At 39.4% G+C, this 23,485-nt stretch overlaps 2 protein-coding genes across 3 annotated transcripts in view; one reads left to right on the top strand and one right to left on the bottom strand.

The window, feature by feature from the left end:
• Positions 1-14,529: 14,529 nt before the first annotated feature.
• Positions 14,530-19,990, bottom strand: LOC103464878 (protein FAM72A). The gene is made up of 4 exons (XM_008409254.3): positions 19,435-19,990; positions 19,169-19,246; positions 18,628-18,752; positions 14,530-17,304 (listed from the first exon to the last, which is right to left on the bottom strand). Exons 1-4 carry the CDS (start codon positions 19,584-19,586, stop codon positions 17,210-17,212), a joined length of 450 nt encoding a protein of 149 aa, XP_008407476.1. The 5' UTR covers positions 19,587-19,990; the 3' UTR covers positions 14,530-17,209.
• Positions 19,991-22,705: 2,715 nt separating this feature from the next.
• Positions 22,706-23,485, top strand: part of srgap2 (SLIT-ROBO Rho GTPase activating protein 2) — a 61,961-nt gene continuing 61,181 nt past the window's right edge. For both annotated transcript variants that reach the window (XM_081607261.1, XM_081607260.1), the window contains exon 1: positions 22,706-23,429. In XM_081607261.1, the coding sequence (XP_081463387.1) occupies positions 23,363-23,429 (67 nt within the window). In that variant the 5' untranslated portion in view covers positions 22,706-23,362. The remainder of the gene's footprint in view (positions 23,430-23,485) is intronic.

The raw sequence follows: 23,485 nt of genomic DNA, 5'->3' as shown, positions 1-23,485 counted from the left end.
GCAATTAGTGCCCATTTGCATTACTTTTAAAGAGAGTTGTGTTTTGAAAAAAAAAAAAAAAGTTCTTATGCCAAAGCAAGAGAAAAAATGAGTCACGTTTAATTACGAAAGTCATGCAATGGCTTCTCAAGCCTGAATTCATGAAACATTTGAGCAGGACAAACCCCTTCAGCTTGGATAAATGTGGATGATTTTCTCAAAACATCCAGGATAAAAGCAAATATGTTAGATGCTCTTTAATTCTGCTGTTTTTGTGTCGACCTTCCAGATCACTCAGGTCTTCTGGTTCTGGTCTGCTCTGCAACCCAGAAGCAGAACCAAACATGGAGCAAAACTCTGGAGCAAACTTCCAGAAAACTGCAAAACAGCTGAAATCATGGCTAAAGACCTAAAAAGTAATGTTGTAGCTCTTATAATTGGTTATCATAATATGCTTTTTATGGTGTAAAGCACTTTAACTGCTTTGTTGCTGAAATATGCTACACAAATAAACTTCACTTGAATTAATTTCTAATGTTAGCCCTAAGTAAGTTTTTTTTTTTTTTTGATTCCATGTACGATCAGATAACACAGTGCAATAAGACTCTGACAAGTTAATGGCAAGTTTAACAATGCGCGTGCGTTTTTAATGTTGAAAGAGGTCGCCGAAAAGTGCACAAAGAAACATCGACGTCTGAACGACGGGAACAAAGTTCTGCTGGAAACCGAAGTCCTACGCTTCATTATTAAAAGATCAGCGCTTGCTGTGGTGAGATACAGCTCTCTAAACGGTACAAGCCAGAGTTGGTTGCTAATGGACTTCTTACTGTGGCTCATTGGTTCACAACAGTCCCACATTTCTTGATGCTGTCACACGTTTTAAGCTTTTAACCAAGCTCTGCACCACGAACCCAACCCCCCCCCCCCACACACACCTCTTCCACCCCCAGCCACAGAAACATCAGAAAGCAGAGAAAACAGTGTGCGGTACTCACTCACACCTTCCACACACGCGTGCGCGGAGTCGACGCATACGGCAGCAGCAGAACAAGGCATTACCATAAATTCATTAGAGTGGTTGGGCAGTATTTATAAACATGCAGAGATGTTGTTTACCATGTCTGACTGGATGGATTACACATCTACACAGACTAGCGAAGGAAACACTCTCGGCACACACACTGTTTACACTGGCAGAGGGAGCGAAGAGAAGGGGGGGCTGAGTGCATCGCTCCGTAACGTCCCTGAGTGGCATGTTTTACAGAGTGAAATAAACATTCAATAAAATAAACACCCCTCAGCTGTACTGCGCTGCACTCCTCCGCTGCCATATTCCGAACCGGGACGACGGAGACGGGCCTCTGTCTGCGGCGAACGTCCGCGCAGGCAGGAGGAAGCGTGTGTCCGCAGGTGGGAAAGGACAGGAGAGGCCTGCTCCGTGTGGAAAGCGTTCGTAAATTTATACGTTTTAAACCGTACATGTATTAAATGGGGGGGGGGAAGAGTTCTGCTTCTAAAACTGCATGAAAATACTAAAGGTCTTTGAGTCAATGAAACAGCGCATCTACTTGGATTTATGCAGTCCGTGAAATGAATACATTTCTTTTTTGAAATCTCTCACAGTTAATAGAGAGCGGCCACAATACTTGCACAGCACTACTCTCAGTTTCTCACCTTATTCAAGTAATCTCATAAGGTATTGTTGCATTTATATGAACATCTCTCTGTCTAAGTTTAGTCATAGCAATTTTGACTCTTTTTAGAAGTTGGTGCCCGGTTTTAAAAACTGATTCACTTGACGTTCTGGGGGTGTATCCTTACCATTAGGGGGCGCAGCATGTTGCACCAACTTACTGGTGATGCCGTGGTATCCAACTTTAGAACGTTGTGTCATTTATTGTAATTGTTTAGGTAGATGTGATTTAAAAGTGTGTACTTAATATACATAACTTCTCAAAAGTTTATACATTTGTTTTTTTTCTTCCTTTTTTAAATATTTGTGATAGGCTGAAAGAAATAGTTTGAGGAAACTTTTAACACAATGGGATGAAGCAAGGGTTCCTCCTTTTACTCCCGGATGTGTTTTCCATAAGTCCTCTTTCTGTGCAACTTCACTGCTTAATCTAAAGAATCTTTCTGTACATATCTGCCTTGTGTTTCTATTGTGTATCAAGCTTTAAGTATGAAATATCCCAACTTTCTATGATTCCAACGCTGCTACATATAAGATTTGATATCCAATGCAATGTCATATCAAACTTTTAGATGCCATACACGTCACACATGGGCCCCAGTACTATGACATCTGAACACCCTACACCCCTTTTTAGCGTTATTTTATCAGATGCTACACTATGCAGACAAGCGGTCTGCACTGACGAAGGTTCACTCGCGCAACCTGGCTAGCAAAATGTTTGGAGTGGCTCACAGTCTTCTAATAAATTTACCTGGTACTTGTTTGATCACTTGGGGGATTTTTATTGACTGTGTAAAGAGTGTTGAACTTTCAGCTCAAAAAATGTAAATGTTATTAGGCCACAAGGGCCCCACAAAGTAGTTTATTTTTTAGTGATTGACCCACATGAATATTTTTTACAGCACGACTAGTTGTGCTGTAATTTCAGGGAGGCAGACTTGTAAACTGTTTATGTTTTCAGTAATACAACACACAGTCGCAATCACATTACCATACATACTGTATGGCGTTGTGAAAAATGATAGATGTCTGATTTTTGTTTTTTTTTAGCACATATAAATGTTTCAGATCAAACTAAGTTTAGAATAAGATGACTGAGTAACTACAAAAGTTTTCAATATTGAATCTTGAACGCTTGTTCAATTGTTGAATAAGTGTCCCGGCTCCTTTCGTGATCTCCCAGATGAGTCGTCAACCTAGTCTTAAAGTAATTATGGTTACAATTCATTTGTGGATAATGTCTGTCTAAGTCTTAGAAATCACTTTGAAACTGTTTCCAGTCTGATAGTTACTAGTAACGTTGTTTTTCATCTGTTTTTGAATGTATGTCGATCAGATACGTTGTTTTTGAGGTTTTTTTTAACCTACTTCATGTTGTCAGACGGATCCAATTTGTTTGGATGTATGGCGATTCCACAACCACAGTAGAAGATAATTTTACAGGTATAAAATGCATTTTGACCTGTTAAACAAATTAGGCATAAATATGCAGTTTTGCTTGTCTGAAAGAGATTTGGACCCTGATTGCTGATGAAGAGGATGAAATCAAATTAGCAATCACTGAGAATTATATTTAAAAAACAATATCAGAGAGGTTCATAGTCACCTCTCGACAACAAAGCCAACTCACATGAAGTACCTCGCAAAACTGTGCCACGGTAAAACAAAACCAAAAAGTTTCCATCCTTCTTTTATTGAAGAATAAATTCATAATGCGCAACATCTGATCAAACGGTGTGTATTCTCTTCAAAGGCAAAGCAGCATTTTTTTTCCTGACACCAGCCATAATAAACCACAAGAGGGCAAAGGGAGGCCGAACGGATCAGCAGACGATGTGATAAGGGTGTTGACGGAGCAAAAAAGACAAAGAGATTTGGAGATTTAGAGAGAAGAGGATGAATTTATTGCTCTGTAGAGACACAGATATTGAGGGGTAGGAAAAGGGCGGGGGGATGGGAGGGCTGGAGGAGAGGGAAATCAGACAGGTTGGACTTTAAGAGCACACACAGACGCACTCTGTTTAATGTCTTGCTGACATTTCTGCTCCCCATCTCCTCCCCGCCAAGCATCTCTCACTGGAGACGAATGGGCAGAGAGGAGAAACTAGAGCGGGGGGTGCACGGAGGAGGTGCGGTCTGAAAGGATGTGCAGCGCTCAGCCTGGACCTCACTCAAGGTCACAAGCCCCAGACAAAGTCAAGGGTCGGGGTTCATGGGAGGGCCAGCCAATGAGAAGGTGGCCCAGGTCTGAGCGGGATCAGGTTTCCCTGCCAGCGGGTCTGCTAGACGGTCCTGCCCAGTTCCAGGACATCTTATCCTGTCATATTTTTCACTTTTTTTTTATTTTGTCACCTTCTTCTTGAATCTCTCTACGCACTGCTGTCTCCTTACATAAATAATGTCCTTGTTAAGAGGCCGTAGCTGTACCTCGATGTGAAAAAACATCCTGCCCTGCAGAGTTTCCCCAGGCCAGTTGAAGGGGCTACTCACTCCGAACCCTTGACGAAATTCCTTCTGGATTCCGTCACTCCATTAACTTGGCCAGTCAGCGCTACATATGTGTGTGTGTGCATCAATGAGGCCTTCGTACACTGTCACTGCTCAGTGTCTGGTGCTCGTTGGATTGCTCTAAATCAAACCATCTGCGCATTCAATGGGTGGAATGTTCTCCTTCCCACATGCTGCCGCTGCCTAAACACCTCCCATTCACTGACCCACCGCTAACTGCTGGTGTCTATATCAGCAGACGAAAGATGTCAGCTACCAACTTCCTAGTTGACCCAAACATTTACATATTAACTTATCAACCGCTTAGTTAGCAGCAGCAAGTCGATATCTGCTGTTCAAACTCGTCCAACCTCATATTAACCAAAAAAAAAGAAAGACAAAAACAATCTGATGACCAATCAGTTATCACATTGACCCTATCAATGACTTGTCAAAGTTATATATTTATTTTTTTCTAATTAGTAAATGGAGCTGCCAACAGCAGTTTACTACAGTCAAACTAAGAAAGAATAATGCTCTTCATTGTTGTGAAAGTTAAAGTTTGAAGAAGACAATAGGTTAGCTATTTTGAGAATTAGTAATATTAGTAACACTGTTAAATTTCTGACTTTCAAAAGCAAAGGCAGACAAAATGCCAAAGGAAAATGATGTTATTGTCATGCTATGCATTTGACAGGCCATTATTGGATCGCCACAGAAGAAAAACTGCTGCTGACTCTTTGGACATGTAGAATAATCCCTACGACATCATGTGCCACAGCTCTCACGCATGTGTCCATGTCAACGGGCAAAGGTGTACCTGTACCACCTTTGGTACTGAGACTCAAACGTCAGAGATGGCTGAATAATAACATAACTTAATCCTACGCTTACCCCATGTAAATGCTCTACTATCCTCGGTATGCCAGAACCTTGAAACTGAAGACAAGACCTGTTATCTAATGAATTCAGCAAATAATCATCGATTTGGGACTATTGAAAGTATTGAACTTTAATTCCCAGATGGTCAGCTGATCTCAAGTAATGAAAAAAGGCAAATCAAATAAAACAGTAGCATCACAACAAAAGTAACTTAATATGTCCTGAAGCAGCACAACAGGGGAGAGAATCAAAAGACTGATACTTTTAAAAAGTAGCAAGACAATATGGTCCACGAAATCCCCTTCATTTCCAGTAACTGGAAAATACATAATGCCAGTTATGTATAATATCAGCTATAAGAATGCTAAATATGTCAAACATGACTTAAAAGAAATTTGACTACTTGGAATTGGCCTCTGTCTCTTTAAGAAGCTCCTATTCTTTTCAACACACTGCCTTCAGTGCGGCTTCACAGCGATGCTCCTCATTTTGACGTTAACAACCGTTCTTAGGTGCGTTCCTCTCAAAAATAGTTTGTATGACGAGCTCAGCAGACTCACAGTTCCACGTGGTGTTTGTCTGCCACTAGTCTGAAGGAGTAGGGGAGTCATGAGGGAGTGGTGCTCTGTGAGGTGGAACTCGGCCGGAGAAACTAGGTGGCTGTTTGTATGGGCAAGTGTTTAGGCATTGATTACTCAAACATGCATGAAAGAATTAAAGCAACAGTCCAGGTATGTTTTGATGAGGGAATAACATCCTAGAAAGATATAAAACTCAAAAAAGTTGATTGCGCTCAATCTGGAAATGTCAACTGCCTTTTCAAAACTTCCTGACTTATCTAAAATACCCAAAGAGGCATCGAATTTTGCTCTAATTTCTAACATAAAAGATCCTAATTACTGTATAAATTGTCCACTCTAGAATCATTTCTACTTTTTCTTCTCACTGCTCTCTCTCCCTCTCGCTTCGCCCACGTCAAGTGCCCAGCGCTGGCACGATCATGTCCACCAACTTTTGCTGCTCTTCTAATGGTGACAGACCATTTCCCTCTGCTCAGCGCTCAGCACAGCTGTTTAGACAGTCCCACAGAGGTTTGACCGGGCCGGCTGGCTTGAGTCGTGCAGTGCAGAGAGCAGCGAGGACAACAGGCAGCAGTGTGTCGACTTCTGGCCAGGCCTGAGAACACTTCACTAACCTGATCAGCACCAAGACAAATAGAGAGGTGATTGCTTCCCCGTGGCCCATCTGGCTTCTCTTAAGGCAACTGGAGGGGGGGAAAACAGAGGTGGGCTTACTGTGTGTGTGTGTGCGTGCGCGTGTATGTGTGTGTCTGCTCTTAAAGGCTGCTACTTTACATAGGGTATTTCAAACGCGGCGCTGACTTGCCGACCACTTACAGCCAATCGCCGCTGTCGGTCTGACTGCTTTCACCCGTCAATAAAAACATTTTTGTTGGGCCCGTTCAGGTCTCCCTGCACCGCAGCCTGGCCCAGACAAACATCTCACCCCGGAGTTTTTGGCATTCCGAGACGCGGCCGATGGAATGCCAACACGGCGGGATTAAAGATCTTAGTAATCTAAAAGAGGAAACGAGGAGCAGGTTTTATCCTGGAGAAAGCACCGGACTGAAACAAGCTGACCACGTAGGAGGTGTGAGTGGTTATGCATAACAGATGGGGATATTTTACTTACAATAGGAGCACTTTAATCAAATCCAAGCATTATGGACCACCTTTAGTAAAAATCTGAAAGTGACCTTCTGAATCAAATGCCTGAACCTTTATGTCAGGTTTAAGAGGCCTTTTGATTCCTATATTTCTAATAGGACTATCTCCACCTACTGGCCGGTCAGAGAACAGCGACTCACAGCATCTCTGCAGCTCCAGGCCATTAACTCGAATAAATTCTGGTTCAGACTGGTTCACTTTTATTTCATACAACTTTCTCTGATGGTCAGGGTGTGTGTCTTTCTGCTTCATTTTCTACAAAGTAACTTTAATGAAAGATTCTGCTGGACGGTCACTGCAATCAGGGCAGTAATGACCATTTTGTTGAGTAAACACTTTTAGCTAGCTTCTGCTAACCCTGTATAGCTGCTCACGTGAAAAAGCAGGTGTCAGTGGCGTCACGGTCGCATTTGGTTTATTTGTAGCAATAAATTTAAACCTACCCTATAAGGTGGGACCTTCAGCAAGTATCCACCTGCAATTCCAAAAAAGTTTTTTTTTTTTTTCCTCACTCTCCCATTTCGGTTTCAGTTTCTGCATCTTCCTATGCATGTACATGTATGTGTGTGGAGAGTCAGTGGGTTTGTGCATGCATGCGCATGTGCTTAGGCTGAGTAATGCCCTGCCCGGTTAGAAAGTGGGGGCCCAAGCTGGGTGCTTTAAAGAGGGTCAGTGTGTGCCTGTGTGTGTGCGCACGCGCATGAGTGTGTGTTTGAGCCAGTGGGAGCTTAGGAAGGGGCCCTATGTTTTGTTCTGTTCCACATCAATGGGACGTCAAGCCGAGTTTGGGCCTGACAGCACCCGGATTAAAGGTTTTCTACCAGACACTCTAACCACCCACCCCCCTCTGACATTCACACACACATGCATACACTCCCAAGTGGGCTGAAAGAACGCTTTAACTCTTGGAGTACTAAATTGTGATTTGCAAAAAAGAGGATACAAGAAGGGGGACTGGTCTTCACAAATGTTAAAAAAAAAAAAAAAAAAAAAAAAGGAAGTTAAGTTACAAGTGTCTGCTTGGTTGTGTATTAACCACTACAAACAGGCACAGCTAAATATAAAAGGCAACTCTATGGTTATTAAGTAAGCGTAGTAAAAACAAAATGTTGCTTAATCCCCAGATGGTGGTTTTTATACGGCCTAAAGAAATGTTTGTCTTTCAAAAGTTATTTATATACCTTAAATGAGTTCAGATTTTTGCCACACTTTAACCATAAATGCCCTTTATTGGAAAATAATGTGGCAAAGCAGCACAAAGCAGCGCATAAATGTGGTGTAGAGAGAGAGAATGATCCATGGATGAGCAATTTTACAATTAATCTGAAAAGCATGACATTGTACACAGGCTATTTGACTGCATAACCATGGAATAAGATTTGACACAACCACCTACTCAACCAACAAAATCCACTGATGCTGGTATGAATTCAGCTGTTCTGTAAATGGTTTTAGAGTTTGCTTGAGCACCGTAAAGAACAACAACGACCAACAAACACTTCCGACAGGTCGGAGATAAAGTTGTGGAGAAGTTTAAAAGATGTGGCAGGTCAGTAGACGGACGTGTCAATCAACAGGCCGGACAAGGAGCACATTAACCTGAGAAACAACCAAGAAGTCCATAGCGACTCTGGAGGAGTTACACAGATCCACAGCTCGGGTGAGAGGATCTGTTGACAGAACAATTATTAAAGTTTTATATGGCTTCAGTGAAAGAGTAGTAAAAATAAAGTCTAATTGACAGTTTGTCAAAAAACACGCAAAAAAAAAACTAAACTAAAACGTGTCTATACAGCATTGAGTAATGTGGGTAAATAAAAATGTGTGCCACACTTCTTAAACTTTCTTTAAAAATGTGAAAAATCCATACTTTTCCTTCTATCCTCTACTAAGTCTTTGAGATAAAAATCCTAATACGACACATTTGTCATGAAAAAAAGTGAAAAGTTAAAGGGTCATAAATACTTTTGCAAGGCACTCTGACTTTTTTTCTTCATATTGTGCTCTGCTCCTGAACATGCAAATAAATGAAACAACTGCATGTGTGTGTAGGACACACTTCACCATTTTGATCATGCAAAGGCTTCGCTGAGTTTTAAATGAATCAAAACATTCTGACTCCCAAGATAAGATTATAGGCAAGTGCTCTCTATGTGAAATATAAAAGAAACAGACAGAAGTGAATGAAAGAAGGCTACGTAGGAGCTCAAAGCAGACAGGCTAGCCCAAGGACAGATTGCGAAACTAGCCCACATGAAACAAAAAAGTATGTAACGTCAACAGCCTCATCCCTCCATATACTACTAAAAAGATAGGGGACAAAAAAATGACATATCATATACTTACAACACAGAGAAGGCAGAATTCTCAAATATTTTTGCAATACAAATGTGTTAACTTCACGGTGGGTTCATTCAGCGTCTCTGCTGAGGCAGGGAAACAAACAAAAGCAGGAGCGCTTCAGTCGTACCTATTCAGAGCCGGGATCACAAGCCATCCAATTAAACACTTTTAATTATAACGTATTGAAATTATATTTAAAACTGCACGTAACTACTCTGATACTAAGGTCAGGGTCGCAGGTTCAGGTTTTTTTTTTTTTTTTTGCAGTAAATAGACTCATAAAGTACCCAATTTCTTACAAGCATGGAGTGGAAAGGACACAGTTGCAGTTATTACACCCAAAATATCACCATGCATTTACTTTTAAACGATGCAAAAGAGTAAGCTGATGTAAAAAAGAAAAAAAAAAGTTGATATTCGGTGCTGCTTTCCTGGCTGTGGCGTGCAGGCAGTGGCAGGGAGATGGAGAGAAGAAGACGGGAGGAGAATAGACAAAACGAGGGAGAGAAGCCGCACGGCTTCTGCTTCTTCTCCCAGGTGGCGGCGAAGATCCAGCGGTTCGTGCCTCTACCGGACACTCAGCTGACAATAAACACCTTTGATGCTGACTTGCTGTTGGGCTGTAAAAAAAAAAAAAGAAAAAGTTCCCAGTAAACCCCCACGGTCCGGGTGTTTGGGGCGGGAAGGGGGAGAACATCCAAGCAGACCGCCTCATATCCCCCCATGACTTAATTAGTGCACTCTGATTCCCCACATTAGTTTACTGTATAGGAACAACTTTTATCCTTAACTGTAATCAGCTTGCCCAGAAGAACTGAGCACAATAAGAAGCCCCGTTTGAAGTTTTCCCTTTGTGTTATCTTGAGCACTTCGACAAAAGCCCAGTGCAGCTAGCCTCAGCGTATAATAATGGTCCAGTAGGCAGTCTGCCTGTTGAAAACCTGCAATGTTGCATGTGCCACCTGCAGTTACTTTTCCCCAGACTAACGCAGTTGTATTTATTATCCCTTAATTGCAGCACAAGCGCTTATGGCTTCAGTGGTTCCTCGAGGATTAGATGTTTTTTTGCGGGTAAGTGATCATATTGCATATAAAATTGATTTTGTTAAATTATTTAAGAATTCCAGCAGCCTGGTCCACCAATCTCATGAAAATGCTCTCTCCTGATTAAAGGATTTATTCCTTAAGTGAATAAATTCTGCCATTTATCACCATTTGCCCTCCTCACCCGCTGGAAATAAAATTAAAAAAAATGAGAAGAATTCTTAAGGTGTCATAAATATGCATAATCAAGGAAGACTGGACATTACTCCAGCTTTTAGGTCTGTTATCAAGAGACGACCATGACAGGCTGCAGAGCGTTTACGAAGCTCCTTTTAAATCACTCTAAAGCTCAAGGTCGTTCTCTACTTTGATGGTAACCTTCATCATCTATCACGGAAAACGCACGAAAAAATTCTGTTTAGTCGCAGAGTTTAAGCGTACAAATATCTAATTTGTTTAAAATTATAAATGGCTATCAGAATCTTTTGCTTGACAAGGTGATTTGGCGTTGATCAGACAAGCAGTCTGGGCGTATTTGTATCCAGGATGTTGAGTAATCTTTTACTTTGACCAGCATGTTTCTTCTGACTAGAAATAGCAGTTTCCCAGTCAGTGGCCTGACTCAAATTTGATGCAGTCTGTGGAGGTGGCTGAAGATTAGGGCAGTAGAAAGGAGGCCTTGCGACCCCTGAGCTTTGAAGTTTCTACATCGTCAGAATACTGGAGAAAATGTGCAAAAAAGATGGCCATCAATTAGAAGAGAAGTGTTAACTGTATAATAATAAAGATTTTTTGATTTGATTATTAAGAATGTAAGTATAAAAAAAAGATTCTGAACCTTTCTGTGTTATTAAAATGTAAAAATGAACAGATTAATATTCCCCCTCTGCACCGCTCCCAAAAAATTGATAGTCTCTTAACATCGTTTTATATATTATGAGATATATCAGCGTTCCAAAAGTGTCCCAGTTAAATAATAATAAAAAAAATATATATGAATCCAACTCTGGCAGATGTATGAACATTTTGGGGCTCAACTATTGATATCTCTGATTTATCATTTAAGTCAGAGGAAGATTTCTAGAACTAAAGCGGTGAAGGCACACAGAATTAGGCTTTTTTTTTTTTAATTTAAAGACCATTTGTTTTTTTTACTGCATTAGATTTTTTTATTGCTGAGCAGGTTGTATGTGTTGCAGCCGATTCATGGAAGTCTCTATTAACAGTGCATCTGCACCATCTAGTGTGTAAAGATGAAAAAGGTACAACTTAAGACCTGTCCAGGCACACGCCTCACACACGTTGATTTGAATTATTTGTCTGGAGACCGTTTTTCTAAGTAAACCAGAGATCCATAAGACGTTCTCACCTAACTAGACTAATAAAATAAAAGATTAAACTCCATCTTGTTATCATTTGAGCAGCCAATATACATTGCATATATACTGCAATACTGCCACCATTGGAAAAACTGCATTCTAAAGCCTCTCTTCCAATAATCAAAAACACAAATAGGAAATGGTTTTACTAATTAGCCTAAAATATGTTATGTTAAAGCATACAATATTTGTTAGTACTTAACACAGATCCCATGCAAATAAATAAAGTTGATAACACTTAATGGATGTGCAAAAAGCCTTTATGTAAATGAATCTTTTATGGCATGATTTGCACAGCCACCTTTTACCAAGAGGAAAGCAGTTAGTCCAAAGCACCCAGAGTGAGGCCCTTTTAATGATTTTGCATCAGCAATGGTACAACTGTGGCCTTTCAGTACAATTAGTTTATCACATGATACTTTTTCCAATACAAGCTCTTTTAAAGACGATGCTTTCATTTGGATGTTGTTGTATAAAGGACTACAAACACTCACTCCCTCATTAAAGCCTAAGTTTGTTTTTTTCTTTTGAGACACATACACAATTTTAGCTCAACAAAAGACTCAACATTTTTGGACATTATGTTTGGCATATTGTACAGGATGAACTCGGGTTATGATTTTTTTTCACAGTGGCAAATTGCAAATATTTTCTACAAGTCCCATAACTACTGACAGTGATGAGACGTAACAAAACAGATCCAAAATGTAACTATAACCCACCGAGGTCATGGCCAGTTTTCTAAAATACATTTAATCCCAAATGATTTTATACTCCTAACATATTTAGATTTAAAGTTATTCAAACAAGTTGTTTCCTAGACAGTCATCTTCAAAGAAATAAGGTTATGATTTTATTTTTCTCTCATTGTGGAAAGGATTAGGAATAGGTACATTTGGAGTTCAAATGAATACGAATTTATTATTTAAATTTCACGTTTAATGTGCTGCATGTTTTTTTTAAGCATGTGATTGCGTGTACGATCCAGCAGAAGGCGCCACAGTCATGTTTAGAGATTTCCCCCCCCCAACCTACGTGGCAAGCGTTACACTCTGTTATAAAATTATTACACAACACACTGGGTCTGAGAATTTTTAACTCAAATGTGAAAAGCCTAAAAAACTAACAAACAAAAAAACCACCAAAATGTTGACATAAAGACATCTTTAAGTGAGCGTTTATTTCTATATTTGTTCTATATTATTCCTATAGCCTTGTTATTGGCTTTCACCTGAGGCGGTACATTTTTGGATAGAAGAGGCTTTATCAAAACATTCATGTCTTAGCAGGAGAAGCTGGTATAATGAACATCAATTATGATTCATTTTCACTGTTGCTCAACACTGTGGCTCACAAGAGCATTCATGTGGAAAAATGTGTGAGGGATGGATGCTTCAAAATGCGTTTAGGATGGAAAAATACAACAGAGACGTTTTGGCCTCGCACACTGACATTACAACATCTTCATTGATAATAGATAAAAATCACAGCAAAATTTGACATTATTGTTTTTGCAGTCTTTGTAGATTATGACACTTTATTATTCTCTACTCAGAATAAATTTGCCAAGTGCCATTGGTTGTGTCTGAACTCACAGGACTTAAATTGCTGTATTTTTTTGTAAGCTTAAGCCGTCACAGCTCTTCAACTTTTTCCAAATTTTGAGACCTTACAATAACCACCTTACAAAAGTAAATCTGAAATGTTCACACAAATAAAAAATGGCCATTTCCATAATCATTGCTTGCTGCTATAGAGCTGCAAGTCTTTTATGGCATATCTCAACTTGCTTTGCACCATATATATATATATATATGTATACATGTGTAGAATGGAAAGATTCAAGGGATGTGAATACATTTGCTGGTTCCTTTTGTGCTACATTTATTCTGTACTTTAGAAACATCTGGAAAACATCCCCAACTTTTTTTCACATGTCAAAATGCTTTGTCTTTTCTTTTTCTTCTTTTACACAGATACATTTGGTAAAACTAAACCAGCCAGCTGAAACTATATAAACTTGACTTTTATTTTATCAAGCTGCAAGAGAGACGTGCAGGAATAGCTGCGAGACACTGCTCTTTCCCCATCTTCCCGATGCCGAGCTGCATTTTACAGCATCTGACATTAAATCCCATAACATCAGTTGGATTGCTCCAAAGGAATGCCAAGCCCTGCAGCTAAGCCAAGCCAAGCCATGTGAAAACACAAGAGTACAGAGTATCAAAATTGTAATTATGTCCATCTCCTGGAACTTCACCATCCTAGCATAATTTCAATTCCCTTTATTATAATATATATATATATATATATATATGCATAAAGTGAAGAAAAGGTTTCTATTAAATTAATAATTGTCTTTTGCTTTCCAGAGATAAGGCCATAGGGTTAACAGGCCCTGCATGGAAACTCATGCAGGGTTTCTATGCCCAGCGGCGCTCTGCAGCTCATCCAGAGGGATTTTGAAGGGATTCCCAGACCAGAAGAGACATTTAATCCCCAAGTGACCTCTGGGTCTGCACCGAGGTCTCCGTCCAGCGGGACATGCCCAAAAAAGAAAAACCTCCCTAAGGAATCCTGATCAGATGGATACACTGCTTTATCTGACTAAGATGTCATGTTAGGGCTTACATAATCACAGGGGAAGAATGCTGACTGGAGAAAGTTGTCCCACAGACAGGCACTGACCTCTACGAGGTGGGTCAGCCACAAAAATATCATTGCTAAAGACGCTGGATGTTTGTAGTGGTCCACAATCTCTTACTTTGGAAATCAAGGTCTCAAGGGGATGGAGAAACGCTGGAGAGGCACAGAATCCAAAGCTGCTGTGATTTTTCCAGTCAGTGGTGATTTAGTGAGTCATTTCATCTACTGGCGTCGGTAACACTGTTTTATCGAGGTCCAGAGTCATCCGTCTCAGAGTTTTAGAGTAAACGCTGCAAATAGGTAAAAACAAACAAAACCTGATGGAAAAATAATGGCATCAAGATCATTTGGGAAAAAAAACCAGTTTATTAACTTAACAAGCATACAAAACAACAAATCAATTTTTAAACTACCAGTGCAGTTTTAGTGCAATTCCAAAATATATAGATATATGCATTTTCCATATGGGCGTTGTTAATCAACCGTCAGAAACAACCGTTTAAGTAATTTGATTATCTTTTCAACAATTATCCTAGCCAGAGGAAATTCACACGTTGTACCATCTTGAGGTAAAACTGTACACATCCAACCCTTAATGTACAAAACAAAGCACTAAAGATCGACACGTTAAATATAGAACGGAAATATTAGCACAATACAAATCAATGCATTTGTTAGACTTAAAAAAGTTAAAAAAAGGAAAAAAAACAGTACTTTTGGTTTTTGAGTTTAATAAATATATAGGTAATGCACCATTTCAAACATACAGACAGAAATTGGTCTGAAAAGATACAGACTGTCAGTTTCTATTTAAAAAATAAAAAGATTTTTCTCATTAAATGTTTTTTTTTCTGAATTAAAAGCTGCAGCATAGATGAAAATGGGGGCAAAGTGACTTATTTAGTAATTGTTTACCCTCGGCCTTCAGGTAAAAAAGAAAAAATATATATATCAATAATAAAACATTCAATGTTCGATTCCTCAACAGCGATTGCAGACACAAGTAAATTTAATTAATTTCTCACTAAATGAGAATCTTACTGTAACTTTAAGACCGGATCATAGAATTACACGGCGAAGATGCGAGAGCAAAGAGCTCAAAGACTCAAAAAAAGAACAAATACACAGGGAGTACTTGCTTTTAGTTGGGTCCTGGTCACATCCACCTTTCAAAATTTCCTACTCTTGCAAGTTTCATGCACAACTTCACCGTAAATGAAATGGAGTCGTCTTTTTAAAAGGACCAGCCAAGTATCACTTCATATCCACCAGAGAACACTTTGTACCCATTTCACAGTTAATTTTATGGTCGTTTTCCATATTTTGCCAACTTGATATTTTCTGGTTTGTGTAGGAGTCAGTCTGTCAGAACCGCAATTAGTGGAAATGGGGTGTAATTTAATGTCTTCAATAAATATAAGTAATGTAAGATATTTGGGGTTTAGCATTTTTATGATTCCTCTTCTACAGAATTAATCAATTAATTACCCAATTAATTAAACTACTGCACAATGGCCAAGTGCAGGTATGAACTGTTTGCTGACAGGTAAAAAAATATACCTGTACGAAGGGAGAAAATGGCAACATGGAGGTACGAACTGGCCAAGGAGCGATTTGACCCAGAAGCCCTTTGAGTTTGAACTCTGACCTGCTGGTTCTTTCTGTCCAACAAACAGAATCGGACTGTGCTTCATTGTCGGCAAACACAACATGAAAGAGGTTTCAACCCTAAAAGGTGTAAGCTTCACCATTCAGTGTGTCATGCTGAACAGTTTCTCTAAAGAAAACATCTGAGGAGCTCTGTAGATCGATCTATAAATTGCATGACTAAGGCCCGTTTATAAAAGGCAAATATGTTAACGATCCATGATTATCCCCCTTGGCCGACTTGTTTTTCCCTCCTCAGGTGCTGCAGGTACGATGTTGCATAAATAAACTCATCATGGAACCTGACACCCTTGCAAAGCTTATGTTTTATACATTCCCTCCTTTCAGTAAATTGGTTCCCTCTCATTTATACATATAAATAGAAATGCATGTTTTAACTCAGCAGTTAATTCAGTTTCTTTTTTTTTTCTTTTGTTCAATCACATATTCTTCAAGTTAGTATGTTAGTAAGGAAAACTGCTATGGTCTGGTTTACCTTGGAGTAAAATACTAAATACACTGCCATCACAAGTGTACAAACCAAAAAATAAAAATAAAAACAATAAAATAAATCTATGCATGGTAACATCTTCCACTTGTATACAATTTGAAATTGTATGGTACCTTAAATACTATGTGCCCTTTGAAAAAGCAAGGAACGTGTACATCATTTAATATTTGTGCCATTTCTCTAATATGTGAGATTCAAAAAGCACTCGAGGTTTCATTCAGCACCAAGCCACACAGCGAGAACACATATAGGGCCTTTAAGACACAGCTCTCAATCACAGCATGTTATCTGTACAGATTACAACTGGGTGAGCTGTGGCCATCCTTTCACAGAGTCTGAACTAAATTAAACGCCATCTTGTATCGCGTCTTCTGCTTTACTCATAACTAAACGCAAAGTAAACTCAAGGTGTCGCAAAGAGGCAAGAATCTCCGATCTCCTCGGCTATATATTTCACAATACCCTAAAGAATGTATTTATGTTTTTTTCAATCTGTGCTTTAACTTTGTAAATTGAAGAAGAGAAAGGCATGGCCACAGCTTAAAGGGTAACTCAACAAAAAAACTTTGGCGCGCCTCTGCTTCACAGCCACGCCCCAATGACGTCGCAGCAGGTGTTCTCCGCTACCCGTCAAAGACGAAACACCTGCTGCAGCATCAGTTTGACGAATGATTAGAAGCTGCAGTCACGGCCCGCACAGAGGATTACAGCAGAGCTTATCAGCCTTATGCGATTCAGTGTTCAGTTACCCTTTAATGCTTCTCTTTTTGGTCTCCTCCCAGCATAGTCTGTACACTCTTCCAGCTCCACCTCCCCCACTAATGAATGTCGTTCCACTAGGTTCCTCTTGCATTGTCCGTGTTGCACTCTACCTAATGCACTCTTCCTCTGATGGGCTTTCCGATTCTTCGTTTTCACTGTCGTCCAACTCTGGAAGATCTCCCCAAAGGAGCAGGTTCAGACCTGCACAGATATTTAGGTAAAAAAAAAAAAAATAAATAATAATAATAATGAAATATTTAACAGCAAGACACTACATGTTTACAACAGCCCACATTGGCACCCTCTGCAACGATGAGTTAACAGTTAAACTGAATTAATCTTTCACTGCAACTGCAAAATTTCACACTGAAAATGTATTTAAATATCCAATTCATTTAGTGGGGGGGGGGAACAAAACGAACAGAACAGTGGCACAATCAATACTGCCAATGCTAATCAAATTTGAATAAAATCAGATGACTTAAAAAATATCAACTCATCTGTTGATATTTTGGTTTGTTGAAACAAAACTTCAACATTAAAAGGAAGATGTCTAGGTGTATTTACACAACTTTAAAGTAGAAATTCTGGAAACAGCAAGTCCATCCATCCATTTTCTTGCACCCTTGTCCCTTAGTGGGGTAGGGAGGGGTGCTGGTGCCCAACTCCAGCTAACGTTCCGGGCGAGAGGCGGGGTACACCCTGGATAGGTCGCCAGTCTGTCGCAGGGCAACACAGAGACACACAGGACAAACAACCATGCACACACACACTCACACCTAGGGGCAATTTGGAGAGGCCAATTAACCTAACAGTCATGTTTTTGGACTGTGGGAGGAAACCGGAGTACCCGGAGAAAACCCACGCATGCACAGGGAGAACATGCAAACTCCATGCAGAAAGACCGGGGCCGGGAATCGAACCCAGAACCTTCTTGCTGCAAGGCAACAGCTCTACCAACTGCGCCACTGTGCAGCCTCGGAAACAGCAAGTCACAATGAAAAATAATCTTTTGACAAGATGTCTGTAAGGATCAGCCATTGGTATGAACAACAAGTGATTGGAGCAAAAACTGCAGGTGAAGGCCTTCTGATGAAAACATAACCACTGTGTGCGATGAAATAAATATGGATCCTCATTCTGTTGCAATCTGTGAAACAAATATTACCATCTGGGTAACATGACATTTATACCCCAAGAAAACAGATGATAATAAACTGCTAAATATAAATCCCAAGAGACGCTGAGAAATTTAATAAAGTCTAAATTTCAGCTGCATTTATTTTATCCAAATAGTTGAATGCTACCGATGAGTGATTTCTTTGCATGGTAGTTTGTCCGACTGATGGAATGAGTGAAATTTCAAAAGGTTGGATTTTTTTCAACCTTATTCTTCAGCAGTAAAAGAAACGTTTATTTTAAGGTGTTTTGCACATCTTTAACAGCGGGGCCTAAAGAAAAAAAAAAGTACTTGGTAAAAAAAAATTATAAAAGAGGAGGAGGGAGGGGGGGGCTTATACTAACCCGTAGCATCAAGTCTGTTGAGAGTGGACACAGCGTCGCTGTTGAACATCCAGAAATGGCCGTTGTTACATGACAGCAAGCAGGGTTTGCAGGGGGCAACCACATGATAACCCACAACATTGCCACTGTGAGCAGGAGTTAGAGGGAATAAAGAAGAAACCACAGGTCAGCACTTTTCCTGTGGACATGTGTGAAAAGTGCTAACTCCACTAGCGGCTGCCCATTATCTGCCAGGTGTTTGTTTTTGTATTGTGCACAACAACATCAACAAAAGACTGGGAATACAAAAGAGGCTCGAACTCTGCTGCGATGTGAATTCACCTGAAATATACAGCAATGAAACTGCTTAGCAACTATTCCGATCATTTCAAGTGGAAACTCGCGGGTATTCCACTAGTAATTCGTTCAAGTAGCAAAAGCAAGTGGGAAATTAAAGCAAGTAGCTTTTCATTTATACAAGAAAAAAACATAAACAAGCCTAATTTCCGAGTTAAAATAAAGCCTATTGATATCCTGGAAGAAAACGAGACAGTGAACATACCATTTGAGACATGCAATGTCTCTCAGTTTGCATTTGCAGCTTTCAGTCGAGTAGCAGCTGGCCACGAAGTCAACAGTTCTGACGGGAGGAAACATTCAAATAGACACATAAGGCATTAAACACCTGTATAAAAATTATATCGAGACTTGCTACACATAATACTTTCGTGGAAATACTTTACTGAACAACAGTCTTTGAAGCTAATTCCAACCCAGCTGCGGACATAAACAGAGGCTAGCAGCTAGGCTAATCCAGTTAGCACCTACCTGTTTGGAGGTATATCCGTGGAAAAGAGCTCAACTTCGGTGTCTGCAAGAAGCACAGCCTTCATCCCCCTGGTGCACAACAGACTGTCACAGAAGATGCAGTTCACCTGGGCCACGCATTTGTTCTTAAAGCTGGCGTTGGACGTGGACATTGTTGTTTAGCTAGCAAAGATAAAACCCCTCTCGCTGTTCAAGCCGGTGGTGTTAAACCAGTGTGGATCGGGTAAATAGTAGACGATTAACGTTTACTGTGGATGCGGCAACGGCGACTGGTCTAACGTCCTTGTACAAAAACGTTAGTTGTTTTGTTTTTTTCTCCCCTCAGCACTAAAACGGAAGACAGGTAACGGTACCTAAGAGGAATAGATCCAGGGAATAATCGCAAAACGACCGCTACATTGAAACCGGTTAGCTTTATTATTTAAAAATAACTAATATCGCCTTTTTATTCAGCAATTTCGAGATCCATGCAGATATACTTAACAGCTAACTCAGTAGCTGTCAGCTTTGTTTACAACTTCCTGGTGTTTAACGGCACTTCCTAAAACCACGTTTAAAAGACCCTACATCGGATTCTCATTGGATGATTGTTGCAGGAGCTAATCTTATTGGCCAGTTTCTTTACAGGACCCGAATTTGATTGGTTGAAAATCAAAGTTGAAAAGCCCTCTGTGAATAATGTACAAATCCATTTGTTAAGTGAAATGCCATTTAAATCTCATGCCACTGTTTTAGGAGCTAAAAGCTGGTCCGCATCATTTGTCAGCCAACGAGACAGAAAGTCGTGTTCCGGGTAGGCGGGGTTTGCGCAACCATTTCATCCAGTGCATCCGGGGCATAAACGTGCAGATCCATCGTTGAACTCTTCTACCTTGTTGCTGAAATATAGAATAATAAAGAACATAAAAAAGTAAGTAACACGCGAAACATCGCTCTCTGACACGGTACAAGTCAAAACAAAACAGAACAAAGTTATGATCACTTAAGCGCTTCATTAAAGTTGTTTAGTGAATGGGACTATGCACACGAGAAGAACAATTTACTGTCATCTGATGATGTTTCAATCTTAATTGGTATGGTATTGCATAGTATGATACGGTACGGTTAAAGGTCTTGGTATTTGATTTGAAGAGTTGAGATTGCATTTGGTTATCTGTTGTTTCAGAATCCTACTCATGGACCGATAAGGCAAAGGCTGAGTTACAGTGAAAAGAGAATCTCTAAAATCCATATTGTGATTTTTTTTTTCTATTGGTGTTGACAACAACAGTTAATTTTCAACGTTTCCTTGATTAGAATCACATCAGACTGGGTCAAGCCAGATAAATAAAGTCTGGACTGAGTCGTTCTACAGTGGTTGCAAGTGGTTTTAACTGATTTTGTGATTGGGAAATCCTTTGCCATTTGGGGCCTTCATAGTTGGGGGGTTTTTACGTCTTATCCAGGGTGCCACTCATGCAAGGAACATTTCTGTCCAAGCTGTTTATTAACCAAGATATTATCTCTGTTAGTTTCTGTTGCTGCTTGCTCATGTTGCCAGCAATTAATGACATGATAAACTCTGTGAAGGCGCCTGAAGACTTGCTTCCCACCAAACTTGAATCAAATTAATTAAATATCAGAATATTTATGCTGATGTGCTAAAGCTTTCTTCTGATAATGTGATTAATGTTTGAACAATCGTATCAATAATTTAAAGATAATAAATTGGGGTATTCCTAAATACTGCATGTTCAAGTTTTGTACTACATTTTGAATTTTCACATAATTTGTTTTGGAAATCCCCACATGATAAAAACAAAAACAATTGATTTTATCATTGTGTCATAAGCAAAGTTTGCTTTGTGTTTTAAATGTATGTGCCATTCAGCAGATTATGTTGGCTCGCTAAGTGACCTTTGCCAATATAATGTTCTCCAAATGTGTGGCTTTTTTTCAAACAAAACAGCTGCTAAAAAAATTGTTAGAGCACAATTTATTCAACATATTTGCGCTATTCTGATCTCACCAATCAACAAGCCACCCACTAAATGAATAAATGTTCTTAGTCATTTATTAATTTAAACCTAGTACTGTCACCCTCAGTGACTGTAGGGGGCGCTGTTTCTGCAAAGGTGTTGTGCAATGTTCACCACTGAAACAAATATGGATTGATTAAATATTATCTAAATACCTATCTGGAACACGCATCCCCACCGTGACGTCAACCAGTGAAGCATTTAGAAGTGTGTAATAAATTGAAATTTAAAGGAATAAAAATTGAAATCGACTATTTTTTTCATGAGACATTACCATCGCATGTTCAAATGTCTAAATGTAAAAGAAGAGGAAACGACACAAACACACAACTGAACGTTCTCAAAGTCAAATAATCTCCGATCACTTGGATTATTTGATGTCATCCGTGCATGTGGAAGTTTGTTAGATTTTATTTTGATTTTTTCTATTATAAACAATGTCTTACTGCAAAAGACATTGTTTATGTTTTTGTTACACAAAAAGACATAACCAATATCTTTTGCTTATGTCTGAAGACAAAAACAAAGACAAACTGGCATGTTGTTGAGTAGCAAATTGGACTGTTTAGTGAAATGCTCCCTTACAGACTTCTTCTGCTTTTGTTTTCTCGTCGCAATTAATCAATCAAATTCTCAAACTAGAGAGTGCTGAACCAAAGTGCTTCCCATTGGTGCGGTAATAATAATAATAATAATAATAATAATAATAATAATAATAATAATAATAATAATAATAATAATAATAATAATAATAATAATAATAATAATAATAATAGAGATCAGGATAAAAACAGGTGAAAACAAAACAAGCAATTAGACAACGTAGGTATAAGAACATGAAAGTGTTTTGAGATTGTTCTGGGTTGTTTGTGATGAAATGTAATAATAATAATAATAATAATAATAATAATAATAATAATAATAATAAAAACTATAATTAATCACACATAATTCATAACTCAACAACATAAAGTTATATTTTGAGATAGTTTGATTAGAATAGCTTCCCCCCCTTAATAAATCACTAAAAACTGATTGTTGATTGCTGCTCCATTACCTCAAATTTCCTTGGTTTGATATTAAAATTAGCCTGAGAATCTGAAACGTTTGTTGAAGTGTGACAACAACGCATAAACAATAAAAATCTGTAAGGGTAACATAGCTTTTCACTGCTTTGGGAACCAAAAAGAGTCTGGCGGTTAACTTAAAAAAAAAAAAAAAAAAAAACACTTTAGACTGTATTTCGTCGTGGAGGTAAGTCGTTGCTCGCTTTGCCTGTGTGAGTTCCACCCATGTGTGCATGCAGGCATCCATGCTTGTCCTGCGCAGTAGAGCTGACCAACACTCCATCACCACTTTGGTTTCCTGCCTCTTTCTCTCTCACTTCAGGAGGAGGACGAGGAAGAAGAAGAAGAAGAACAGATCAGTTGAGTTTAGACAGGCGGGCGGGCACCAACGCGAGAGTTTTTCGCCATCAGAGGAAGTTTTAGAAGAGCTTACTTATGAACTCGATGTGTTAGGGTTGATTTTTTTTTTCTTTTATGAAGGGAATGCATATTTTTCCACTTGGAAGTTTTTTTCCACCACAACCGGTTTTAAGGAGGCGGTGAGGCAGGAGCAGCAGCAGCAGCAGCAGCAGCCGCGCCAAACTCACAATGCGCCCTGAGTGAGCCGAGGCAGGGAGACAATACAGACCGCACCGAGAGGAGCTGCCGTCTCTCCACCCGGGATCTCCCCGTTTTAGTTTTTTTTTTTTTTTTTTTTTTTTTTTTTTACTTCTTCTCTCTTCTGAACCTTGTTCTTGTTCCAGAAAGACTTTTTTGTTGTTGTTGCTTCTACCCACAGCCGGTTAAGCGAGCGGTTCAGAGTGGGGGGGGGAACAAGTGGGATCTGATCTCCAAAACTCAGCCATGACGTCTCCGGCGAAATTCCGAAAGGACAAGGAGATCGTGGCCGAATATGAAACTCAAGTTAAAGGTACAACTTTTTTTTTTATTTTTTTTTTTTTTTTATGCATTTCGCTGCACAAAGTG

Source organism: Poecilia reticulata, chromosome 5 (assembly GCF_904066995.2).
Source record: "Poecilia reticulata chromosome 5, P_reticulata-male-v2, whole genome shotgun sequence".
NCBI lineage: Eukaryota > Metazoa > Chordata > Actinopteri > Cyprinodontiformes > Poeciliidae > Poecilia > Poecilia reticulata.
Note: the sequence above shows the minus strand (reverse complement) of the source record. Positions and strands in the feature narration are given on the sequence as shown.